General features: G+C 60.0%; 2 protein-coding genes across 2 annotated transcripts; one reads left to right on the forward strand and one right to left on the reverse strand.

Moving 5' to 3' along the window:
- Window positions 1–1133: 1133 nt before the first annotated feature.
- Window positions 1134–4033, reverse strand: NUTM1 (NUT midline carcinoma family member 1; the record flags this gene model as incomplete). Its single annotated transcript, XM_084646215.1, has 5 exons — window positions 1134–1673; window positions 1807–2078; window positions 2972–3108; window positions 3221–3349; window positions 3576–4033. The coding sequence occupies 5 exons, from the start codon at window positions 4031–4033 to the stop codon at window positions 1134–1136; spliced, it is 1536 nt and encodes a 511-aa protein (XP_084502341.1).
- A 3436-nt stretch (window positions 4034–7469) lies between these two features.
- On the forward strand, window positions 7470–9631 carry NOP10 (NOP10 ribonucleoprotein). The gene is made up of 2 exons (XM_084645970.1): window positions 7470–7630; window positions 9303–9631. Exons 1-2 carry the CDS (start codon window positions 7577–7579, stop codon window positions 9441–9443), a joined length of 195 nt encoding a protein of 64 aa, XP_084502096.1. The 5' UTR covers window positions 7470–7576; the 3' UTR covers window positions 9444–9631.
- The last annotated feature ends 2570 nt before the right edge of the window (window positions 9632–12201 follow it).

Genomic DNA, 12201 nt, shown 5'->3' on the forward strand with positions numbered 1-12201 from the left:
AGAGGCCTAAGGGCTGCCCATTGGACCTGCTGAGTAGTAACACTGTAGGGTGGCCGCCACCCACCCTAGACTCCACTTTGGTTGGTTGACCTGCTTGACTGCCATCTTGTTCTCCAGACCCAGTGGGAGTTGATGCTGGGCTTTCTTCTCCTTTCAGGTTGTTCCCACTCAACTTCATGCTCCCAGGCTGGAGGTCACGCTCTCTCAGGGTGGCTTCACTCCAATCAGCCTCCTTCTTGTTTTGACCTCTGACCTTCTCTTCTAGGCCACCATCTTGTTTTCCATGTCCATTGAGAGTTGACTCTAGAGCTCTTTGTTTCACCAGCTTTTCCCTGTGTGACCTCATGGTATTGGCTTGGCCTGTGGCACTTGGGATGTCCCCCAATGGTTGCCATCCAACCTGGGGTTGGCCTTTGACCATCTCTCCTTGACAGCAATCTTGTTGCCTATGTCCATTGAGAGTTGACTCTCGAGCTCCTGCTTCCACCAGGTTATCTCCTTGACAATTACACTTTGTTCCCATTGGCGCATCTCTTAGTTCTTCCCCATCAGCACTGGCTTCAGATTGACTTTTGACCTTCCCTTCTTGGCCACCATCTTGTTTTCTGTACCCGCTGGGAGTTGATGCAAGGTTTGCCAATCCTACCAAATTGTCCCCTTGTGACCTCACGCCCCAGGCCTGGCTGCCAGGTTGTATTGTGCCCAGGGGGACTGCTGACTCTTCCATTCGGCTTCCATCCTGGCCCTGCCCCTGAGGCTGCTGGGACACCCTCTCAACTCGACTCCTCAGTGAGACTAATAGTCTCCCTTCACCGCCACATTTGCGAGGGGACAGACATCTTGGAGCTGCCACGTCCTCTGGTGCCACATCTCCTGGCTGCCATTGGCATGGCTGGGATGTCCGTACAGGTGCGGGGTTGGGCACCTCTGGTGGCTCTGTCCCCAGAGCCCTGCCCTTGGCCCCGCTGCCCCTGGGGGTTGAGGCTCCGCTTATGGCCTGCCGACGGCTGGCTGGTCCCTTTTGGCTGCTGCCTTCATCCTCCTCTTCGGACTGGGAGGGGGTGGAGTCCGAATGTTGGGCGGGGCACGCCGGGGGGCTGAGCTCATCCTCCGAAAGGGCTAGGAGACGTTTCTCAACCAACTGTGGGGAGAGAGAAAAAGCGGTCACCGGCAGGGGGCGGGGTATTCTGTGTAAAGGGGGCAGGGAGACAACTGCTCTCCCTTGGGTCTGGCTCCCCCTCAGTGGCCGTGTGGTGTGGTACCTGGCTTGGGGTGAGTCCCAGCTCTTGCTCCAGCTCCTCGCTGAGATCCAGGGGGTCACGTCTCTTCTCTGGAGAGAGCAGCTGGGCCAGGAATTGGGGGTGGATCACGGCTTCTACCTGCCGAGCCAATGGGCAGGGGAAGCGGGGTGAGAGCGAAGCCCTGGTGTGGTGCTGCCAACTGGGATGCCTGGGTCCCATCTCCTGTCCTAGTCTCGCCTCCTGCGGGGTGGGAGCTATGGGTCCCCCTTGGGATGAGCACCTTACACTGCTGACCTGGACACCTGGGTCCCATCTCCTGTCCTGGTCTTTCCCCATGTGGGCTGGGGAATATGGGGAACCTTGAGGGTGAGCACCTGGCACTACCATCTTGAACGCCTGGGTCCCATCCCTATCCTGCTCTCTACCCATGGGCTGGGAGCTATGCAGCCCTGCCGTGCCATCCCGGACACGTGGGTCCCATCTCCGTCCCAGTCTGTGCCCCCTGAATGCTGGGAGCTGAGGACCCTGCGAGTGGGATGTGGTGCCCCCTAGGGGAGACACTCACCTTGCAGACAAAGCTCTCGTCCTCACAGAGCTGCTCGACGTACTGCAGTAGCGCGGGGTCTGGGAGCGCCCCCTGTGCCTGGCTCTGTGGCTCACCGCGCCCACCGGCCTCCTCCTCCCAGCTGGGCCGCAGCCCCTCCATGATCTCAGCGTACTGCCGCACGGCCTCAGGTGGGATCTCCCGCGGCTCCCCTGGGGCTGGCAGGCCGGGTGGGCGGCGCTGACGGCGGCGGGGCTGGCGCCCCTTGGATGCCGCCTTCTTGGGGATGTACACTGCCAGGGAAAGGGAGAGCGCCGGGCAGAGACTATGGGGATGTCCACTCAGAGCACTGTCTCCTCAGGAACCCCACCCAGTGACCGAGCACCCTGTATCCCCAGGGGCGCCCCCACCCAGCGCCACCGTGGACCGCCCACCCAGCGCCCCCTGGTGCAGGGATGTAATGTCCTCCGTGACCTCCACCCAGCCAAAAGGAACATGCAATGGCACCAGGCTAGTAGGGAAAAAATGTACAAAGGTTCTCGGTCTGTGCGAAAGTGCTGGATGTGTGCAAATGTTTTAAGTATGTGCAAGAACTGTGCAAAAGTGTTAGATGTGAACAAAAAAAAAAACCATGCAAAGATTCTAGGGTCCACGCAAAAAAAAAAAAAAAAAAACCAACGGAAAAGTGCTGGGTATGTGCAAAAAATGTGCAAAGGTTCTAGGCATGTGCAAAAACTGGGCAAACGTGCTGCGTACATGCAAAACCTGCAAAGCTAGGTAGATATGAAAAGTGCAAACGTTCTAGGTACTGTAAGAGGCGCAAAGGTTATAGGTATGTGCGAAAACATGCAAAGATTCTAGTGCATGCAAATTAACATGCACAAATGCTAGGCATGTGCAAAAATTATGCAAGAGTGCTGGGTACACACCAGAAAACCTAGGCCAAGTCGCTAGGTACATGCAAAAACCTGCACATTCTACATTCTAGACATTCTAGGTACGTGCAAAAGCCAAAGGTGCTGGGTGTGTGCAAAAACCATGCCAAAGTGAAAGGCTTGTGCAAAAAATAAAAATAAAAACAAAACCTGGGTGTGTGGGGGGAGCCCTGCAGTCAGTCAGTCAGTGACTATCTCCTGTCACCTGTGAAGGGGGGGTTCCCTCCACCCTCGGGTATTCTGGGAGGTACCTTGCTGCTGGCCAGCATCGGGGGCTGGAGGGCTGGGAAGCTTGGGAGGATCGGTGGGTGGGGGCTGGAATTGGGAGCTGTTCAGGAGCTTCATTTTCTGGATCTGCAGCTCCTCTTCAGCCTCAAACTCCATGAACCTGAGGAAGAGGAGGAGGGTCGGGCTCGGCGTGGGGGCGTCATCCCCAGGATCTCCAGCGCAGTACTCGGGGGGGCGGGATCCCCAGGGCCAGCCCCAGGGGGAACACTCACTTCTCGGCCATCTCGTAGAAGATCATGCGCTCGAAGTTGCTGCTGCGCTCCCATTCCTGCACAGCACGTGGCACCCCCTCCTCCAGAGCCAGCTCGGGCCGCAGGCGGGTCAGCGACCGCAGGACAGGGCTGTGGGGGAGCCCAGATCAGCACCGGAGGGAGGTCCACACTCCCGACCCGCAGCCCCCTGCTAGCCCAGCCCTGGGCTCCCCCCCAGCCCCAGCTCTGCTGGTGCCCCTCACTCCGGACCTGCAGCCCCTGCTAGGCCAGCCCTACCGCTCCAGCTCTGCCGGTGCCCCTCGCTCCCGACCTGCAGCCCCCTGCTGTCCCAGCCCCAGTCTCTCCAGGCTCTCACATGAAGAAGCAGGCCAGCGCCTCGGCGTCGGGCGTGCCTGGGAAGTGCCGCCTGGCCAGGGCTTTGTAGCGCTGCCAGCGCCGATAGTTCTCGTAGACACCCTTGGAGGTGCAGGAGGCGGAGGGGTCGCTGGTGGGGGGCACCCGGACCAAGGGTGCTGGAGGAGTTTCCCTGGGCCCTGGTTCCTCCCCGGCCTTGCTCAGCAGGACGGTCCTGATCCCAGTGGCCAGGTGGAGCCGGAGGGGAGCCCCATCCCGGCGCGGGGGGGCCCAGCCCGTCGGCATCCCCGTCAGGATGATGGTCTGTGCCCGGGACAGCTCCTGGGCCCCCTCCGGCTTCAGCTTGACAATGAGCTTGCCCCCGGGGACGTCGGGCGAGGTCAGGAGCAGGGCGGCACCAGGGAAGGTGGGCAGCAGGAGAGGGGGCAGCGGGGGGCCGTGGCGGGGTTGGGAGGTCATGGCAAGGAGGGGTGAGAGGGTTGGGGAGTATGAGGGGGTAAGGAAAGGGGAGGCCGTTCTCTGCAGAGGGTGTCGGCAGCACCCACCAGAGAGCAAGGGTTGCTGGGAAACTCAAACCCCAATCTGGCCCTGGGGCTGCCGCCCACCCACCCCCAGCTGCCAGGTCAAATCAAAACAAATCCGGAACCCCGAGACATTGGGGGTTCCAACCGGGGGGGGCATTCAGAACCTGATCCTGAGGTTCCCCTTCCCCAGCTCTGCCTATGCTCCTCAATCCTGACCCACAGGCCCCTCCTACCAGACCTGGGCTCCCAGCCCCCCAGTTCACCTGGTACCCCCAATTCCGACCCACAGCCCCCTCTATTCCAGCCCTGGACTCCCCATCCCCCAGCTGTCCCGGTGCCCCCCAATCCCAACTCATCGTTCCCTGGTTTGCTCCTATGGCTTTGAGGTGAACATTAGAGCAAGCAGGACACCCTCCAAAAAATGTACCCAGCTGCCAGGCTTTCAGTGTGGCCCCCCGATACTAAGGAAAGGAGCTGCATGGACATACTCATGTCCAGACCAGAAGGAACCATTGTGATGATCTGTATTAGGGTCACTCAGAAAAGGTCCAGCCTGACCTATTTAAGGACATGGTGGGGCAGAGGGCGCGGACTTCTGCTGGCGCCGGTGAGTGCTCAATCCCCCTTTGCCCTGGCCCTGCCCCTGCCCCGACTCCACCCCTGCCCCACCCCCATTCCAACCCCTTCCCCAAAGTCCCTGCTCCGGCTCCGCCTCTTCCCCTGAGCACGCTGCGTTCCTGCTCCTCCCCCCTCCCTCCCAGAGCCTGTTACGCTGCAGAACAGCTGTTTTGCAGCAGCAAGTGCAGAAAGGAGAAGCGAGGACCAGCGTGCTCAGGGGAGGAGGAGGAGGCGGAGGTGAGGGGGGGCGGGGAGGGGAGCTTGGCTGTTGGTGGGTGCTCTCCAGCCCCGGAGCACCCACAGAGTCGGCGCCTGTGTGCTGTGGTCCAACAGATTTCACAGACCAAGGTGCTGACACTTCGATGCATCTCTTTACCAGAAGACAGTTTTTCACCTGTGCAGAACATGTAGGGAGTCAGTCACTAAAGATCTGAAAAATTGAAAAGACTGAAAATTTGGTATAGAGCAAGTACCTGCATAAGAACGTCTTGAATGCATAGGACATCCATGAGGATGGGGGGGGGGGGGCAGAATGCTGGGAGATGGTGCCACCGTAAACAGTAGAGCTGCTGAATTTAAGCAAGAGCGGATCAGCACAGAGGGTAAGCCAGAGTCAGGATGTCTCAGAGATGCCACTACACTAGAAGGACAGAAGATCAACAATCAGGTGCACAGTTGACTGAAGACTCGGGCACAAGAAAGGGGTCAGCAAGGCAGGTGCCCCGAACATGAGAGCACGACCTGATGTTTCCAGGGATAATCTGGAGCTTTTTGCTTCTTCAAGACAATGTGTCACCTTACATGTCCCAGTGGCCACAGCTAGCTAATGTGGCTTTCAACTGCTTCCCATCCAGCCTCTGCGGCAGATCTGGCTCCCTTAGATGTCCAGCTGTTCCCCAGATTGAAGAAGGACCTTCATGGGTAGAGTTTCAACTGTGATAATGAGGCGGTCGCAGCAGTGCAGGCATTTCTGGCCATGCACAGCAAGAACTTCTCCAAGAGGGGCCCATGCATTGGCATCAAGGGGAATTATAATAAAAATAAATAAACAGCCGAACGCAAATGGGGTTTTTTTTCTTTGTCAGGCTAAAACTTTCTGAATACCCCTTGTATTGCACTTGCCAGAGAATGTCCCCCAAATAATTCCTAGAGCGGATCTTTTAGAAAAACATCCCATCTTGAGTTAAAAGTCGCCAGCGATGGAGATTCCACCATGACCCTTGGTCAGTCATTCCAGTGCTAATTACTTTCACTGTTTACACCTTCTTTCCAGTCTGAATTTGTCTAGCTCCAACTTCCAGCCATTGGATCCTGTTAGACCTTTGAGCTCATCATTAAATATTTGTTCCCCTTATAGGTACCTATATAATGTAATCGAGTCACCCCTTTACCTTCTCTTTGTTTAGCTACATAGCTTGAGCTCACTGAGTCTCTCATTCTAAGGCATGGTTTCTAATCCTTTAATCATTCACACACCTGCTCAATGACTATTCCCTATTTACAGTATAAGGCTAATTAAAAGGATTAGGGGATGACAACTCTCACAGTGCATTGGGATGCGGGAAATACTACAATTCCCAGAATGCACTGGATGTTAGACTACAACTCCCATGGATCAGTGGGAGCTAAGAGAATACATGTCCCAGGGTGCACTGGGGAGCTGAGAAACTCCAATTCACAGGGTGCAGTGGGGCAGCTGCAGAGTTTGTCTGGGGAGCTAAGAGGGGGCAAACGGTTTAGGTCGGGGTGGGCAAACTGTGGCCTGTGACCCATTTTAAGCCAGGGTCCTGGGTCAGGGGCTGCACCACGCGGCTCAGCCCCACTCCAGCCAGGGAGCAGGATCAAGGCTGCTCTGCGCTCCAGCTGAGGTGCAGGGTTGGGGGCTGCACCGCGCGACTCCCGGAAGCCAGGGCATGTGTCCGGCTCTGGTTCCAAGTGCTCCAAAGGGAGCTGCAGTGGCGGTGCTTGCGGAGGGGGCAGCGTGCAGAGCTGCCTGGCTATGCCTCCATGTAGAAGCCGGAGAAGGGACATGCCACTGTTTCCGGGAGCTGCTTGAGGTAACGGCCACTCTGAGCCTCTCCCCATGTCCCACCCCTGTTCCCCCTCCTGCTCTCCAAACCCCTTGATCCCAGCACAGTACACCCCAAACCACTCATCCCTAGCCCCATCCCAGAACCCACACCCCCAGCCAGAACCTGCACTCCTTCCTGCACCCGTGCCCAGGCCTGATCCCCTCCCCCCCCGCCCTCCAAACCCCTTAGTCCCAGCCCAGAGCACCTTCCTACACTCCAAACTCCTCATCCCCAGCCCCAACCCAGAGCCTGCACCCCAACCCCAATTTTGTGAGCACTTATGGCCCACCATATAATTTCTATTCTCCGATGTGGCCCTTGCGCCAAAAAGTTTGCCCACCCCAGTTTAGGTCATGGGGATGGAAGAGCTATATTGGGAGCAGAGAGGTTAGAAGCCCAGAAAGGACATATCCCAAAATGCACTGGGGTGCAGGGCATGGGCGAGCCAGAGGGCTAAGAAACTACAACTCCCATAATGCACCGGGTTAGCCAAACAACTACAACTCTCTAAAGGTTTTGGGGGCAGAAAGAGAATGGCTCCCAGAGTTCATTGGCGCTGAAACACATTACAACTCTGAGGGTAGACACCCTGCCGCTCTCTTAGGGCATTGGGGCAGACTGCACTACAACTCCCAGAGTGCACTGCGGGCAGTGGGCGGTCCCTCTCCCAGAGCGCATTGGGGCTAGAGCGCACTACCGTTCCCAGCGTGCGCTGGGGCTGGCCTCCTTCCGGCGCAGGGTCCCGGGGTTAGCAGCACGTGCGTTGCGGGGCGGTCCGGCTGTGCAGCATGTTCCTGCAGTATTATCTCAACGCGCAGGGGGACAGGGTCTACACCCTCAAGGTGAGTCCCCTCCTCCTTCCCGGGTGCAATCCGGATTGCAGAGCTGGGCGACTCCCGTCCAATCCGGAACCTTCCGAGCCTTCCCTAGTGCTCGCACTCCCGGCCCTGCCCCAGCCTACCTGCTGCCTGGCTCCAGGGCTCGGCGTGCAGCAGCTGAGGAAGCCCAGGGCTGGGCTAGTAGGGGGCTGCAGGTCGGGAGTGAGGGGCACTGGCAGAGCGGGGGGGGGCAGGGGGCTGCGGGTCGGGAGTGAGGGGCACTGGCAGAGCGTGGGGGGCAGGGGGCTGCGGGTCGGGAGTGAGGGGCACTGGCAGAGCGGGGGGGGGCAGGGGGCTGCGGGTCCGGAGTGAGGGGCACTGGCAGAGCGTGGGGGGCAGGGGGCTGCGGATCGGGAGTGAGGGGCACTGGCAGAGCAGGGGGGGCAGGTTGGGAGTGAGGGGCACCGGCAGAGCGGGGGGGGGGCAGGGGGCTGCGGATCGGGAGTGAGGGGCACCGGCAGAGCGGGGGGGGGGGCAGGGGGCTGCGGGTCGGGAGTGAGGGGCACCGGCAGAGCGGGGGGGGGGCAGGGGGCTGCGGGTCCGGAGTGAGGGGCACTGGCAGAGCAGGGGGGGCAGGTTGGGAGTGAGGGGCACCGGCAGAGCGGGGGGGCAGGGGGCTGCGGGTCGGGAGTGAGGGGCACTGGCAGAGCGGGGGGGGGGCAGGTGGCTGCGGGTCGGGAGTGAGGGGCACTGGCAGAGCGGGGGGGGCAGGGGGCTGCGGATCGGGAGTGAGGGGCACTGGCAGAGCAGGGGGGGCAGGTTGGGAGTGAGGGGCACCGGCAGAGCGGGGGGGCAGGGGGCTGCGGATCGGGAGTGAGGGGCACTGGCAGAGCGGGGGGGGCAGGGGGCTGCGGATCGGGAGTGAGGGGCACTGGCAGAGCAGGGGGGGCAGGTTGGGAGTGAGGGGCACCGGCAGAGCGGGGGGGCAGGGGGCTGCGGGTCGGGAGTGAGGGGCACCGGCAGAGCGGGGGGGGGCAGGGGGCTGCGGGTCGGGAGTGAGGGGCACCGGCAGAGCGGGGGGGGGGCAGGGGGCTGCGGGTCGGGAGTGAGGGGCACCGGCAGAGCGGGGGGGGGCAGGGGGCTGCGGGTCGGGAGTGAGGGGCACCGGCAGAGCGGGGGGGGGGCAGGGGGCTGCGGGTCGGGAGTGAGGGGCACCGGCAGAGCGGGGGGGGGGCAGGGGGCTGCGGGTCGGGAGTGAGGGGCACCGGCAGAGCGGGGGGGGGGCAGGGGGCTGCGGGTCGGGAGTGAGGGGCACCGGCAGAGCGGGGGGGCAGGGGGCTGCGGGTCAGGAGTGAGGGGCACCGGCAGAGCGGGGGGGGCAGGGGGCTGCGGGTCGGGAGTGAGGGGCACCGGCAGAGCGGGGGGGGGCAGGGGGCTGCTGGTCGGGAGTGAGGGGCACCGGCAGAGCGGGGGGGTGGCAGGGGGCTGCGGGTCGGGAGTGAGGGGCACCGGCAGAGCGGGGGGGGCAGGGGGCTGCGGGTCGGGAGTGAGGGGCACCGGCAGGGCTGGGCTAGCAGGAGGCTGCAGGTCGGGAGCGAGGGGCGCGGGAGCACAGGGCTGGGATAGCAGGGTGGCTGTGGGTCAGGCCCGGGTTGTTCTAACATGTCTTGTCCTTCCTCTGTCCTGTCCCTGGCAGAAAGTGGACCCCTCTGGCCAGCTGACCTGCTCCGCACACCCTGCCCGCTTCTCGCCAGATGACAAGTACTCCCGCCACCGCATCACCATCAAGAAACGCTTCGGCGTCCTGATGACCCAGCAGCCGCAGGCCATCTTGTGAGCCAAGCGCCCAGCCTGCTGGAGCTGCAGCTGAGCCGAGATGGGGTCAAGCCGTTCCCCGAATCCAGCCCCTGGCTCCCACAGACCCTGTGCTCTGCCCCCCTGTGAGAACCTGGGTTAGATTGCCCATATCGAGCTCCAACTGGATATGCCGTTCCTCTGGGGTGCAAATAAATTGTATTGATCCCATATCTGTCAGGTTTTGATCATAGACCCCTAGATTTCAAGGCCAGAAGAGATCATCTAGTCTGGCCTCCAGGGTAACACAGGCAGGGGAACACCCCCAAAATAATTCCTAATAAACCTGCCTAGTGGTGATGCTGGGCCAGTCAGTTTCATGCTAGGGGATCTCTGCCTTATTTAGCAGGCAGAGATCCCCTTCAGGAGAAGGTGTAGGGGAGAGGGGGCTGATTTTCCATCTCTGGCGAACTTTAGAGGGAGACAGGGTTGTTTTTCACAGCAGATTTGCTCCAGGTAAAGCAGGAATTAATTTGGCCCGTGTCACCGGTAGGATTAGACCAATGGTTCTCAAGCTTTCGAGACTTCTGTAGCCCTTTCAGGAGTCTGATTTGTCTTGCTTACCCCCAAGTTACACCTCACTTACTTATACAAGCATACATAAAAATACAAGAATACAAGAGTGACTTAGCACACTATTACTAATTGCTGACTTCCTCATTTTTACCATATCATTATAAAATAAATCAATCAGAATATAAATATTGTACTTACATTTCAGTGTATAGTATGTAGAGCAGTAAGAACAAGTCATTCTATGACATTTTAGTTTGTCCTGACTTTGCTAGTGCTTTTTATGTAGCCTTCTGTAAAATGAGGCAAATATCTAAATGAGTTTATGTACTCCTGGAAGACCTCTGTACTCCCAGGTGTACGTGTACCCCTGGTTGAGAACCACTGTACTAGACAATCATCCTCGGTAGGAATCTCTGATCTCGGCCTCAAAGATTATAGAGACTGGCAGTGCGTGCGAGCAAATTTGAAACGGGAGAGGGACTGGCAGGGTAATGGGGCTGATTTGGGGAGAGGTGGCTGGACTGTGGGACCACTAACGGGGGGATCTGTGGGGAACACTACAGGCCTGCTGGGAGGGGAGGCTGAGGGGCGATTTGGATAGACTCTCCAGCTCATCTTACTTAAATCGTGGAGAGAGGAGTAAATTCATCTCATCCCCAACACCTCTTGGGGAATGATGGCCCCTGGTGTCCTGCAGGGGGCAGCATCTGCCTGGCATAAATGGAGATGGGCATTTTGGGTGGAGCACCAATCGGACAGTAGGAGGGTATGAAAACAAGCCCTGGGGTGCTGGGGACACAGGGCAGATTAATGTATGGCAGGGCACAGGATGCGGTAGAAGCGAGCACGGAAAGCCCTGCTTGATCCGCTGCGAGAATGTGGAGGGAACCCAGGAGTCCTGGCTCCCAGTCCCCTGAGCTGGCCAGGAGACCCCGCTCCTCTCCCCAGTGCAGGGAACCCAACTGGACACGTCCTACATGCTCTGTCTGCTCCCTCTGGCCCTGGGCCAGCTTTGCTCACTTCACAGGCAGTGGCAAGGGACCAGGGCTTGGCAGACGGTGGCACCTTGGTCCCAACGCCACGCTTGGCACTGGAAGGCTGCAGAGCTGTGGGGGAAAGCCCAGGGCTAGGATAGTGAAGGGCTGCAGGTTGGGAGGGAGTGGCACCAGCAGAGCTGAGGGGGAAAATCCCAGGGATCTGCGGGTCAGGAGCGGGACACTGCAGAGCTGCGTGTGGTGGGTGGGATCAGGGCTGGCGGGAGCTGTGCTCCCTGCAGTGCCTTTCACGGGGCCCCAGGACAAGCTCTGATGGCCAGCTGGAGCTGTTGGCGGTGGGTTCGATGCCTCAGGCCCCTCGGCGAGTGCCAGCAGTGGAGGTGGCATGTCAGTAACCCTGGTGCTGGCTCTGCGGGCTGTGCCAGTCCAGCTCCTGCCAGGAGAGGAGTGAGGGTGGCATCCATCCCTGGCACGAGCGGGAAGGGGCTCAGCCTGGGGCCCCTCACAGGACAGCTCGCGTCTACAACAGCCTGATCCCTGGAGAGACCAGGAGGATGGGGGCTTTGCTATGGGGAAGGGAGCTGGGGGCACCACTCCCACCTTGCTCTGGGGGTGGGGGGATATCAAAACCCTGTCAGGCTGGAGGCAGGAAGTTGGGGTGACCCCCAACTGCCTTCCCTTCCCCACACCCTGCTCCCCACTTCTCTCACCAGAGACTGTCAGCTCCCCAAAGCCCCTTGGTTTGCCCTTCCCCTCCTCTGTCTCCCAGATAGCCCCTTCCCCACAGTTACCCCACCTCTCCCACTGCCCTCACCCCCAAAGACCCCGCTCCTCCTGCATTTGCCTTTTCTTATCCCTCAAATGCCCCCTCTAATTTGCCCCAGCCCCTAATGCCCCTTCCCCCCACATTTGCCCTTCTAATGCCCAACCCCCGAATTTGCCCCTCCCCATGCCCCAAAATGCCCCCCACACTTGCCCCCATTCATCCTGACCCCTAATGCCCCTCCCCCACATTTTCCCCTTCCACATGTGCCATTGCCCCTAGCTCGCCCCCTCGCTTAATTAAACTGCGGCCCCCGCGCTGTGGTATTTCCCCCCTCCAGTTATGACCTCTGACCCCTCTCCTCCCCCGCCCGTAAAGAACTAGACAGAAGCACAGGAAAAGCCCTAGCTCTCTGGTTCTGCGCATGTGCCGAGAAAGGGCGGGGGGAAGCGCGCTTCCTGCGGACC

Source organism: Lepidochelys olivacea, assembly GCF_965140295.1.
Source record: "Lepidochelys olivacea isolate rLepOli2 genome assembly, chromosome: 13".
NCBI lineage: Eukaryota > Metazoa > Chordata > Testudines > Cheloniidae > Lepidochelys > Lepidochelys olivacea.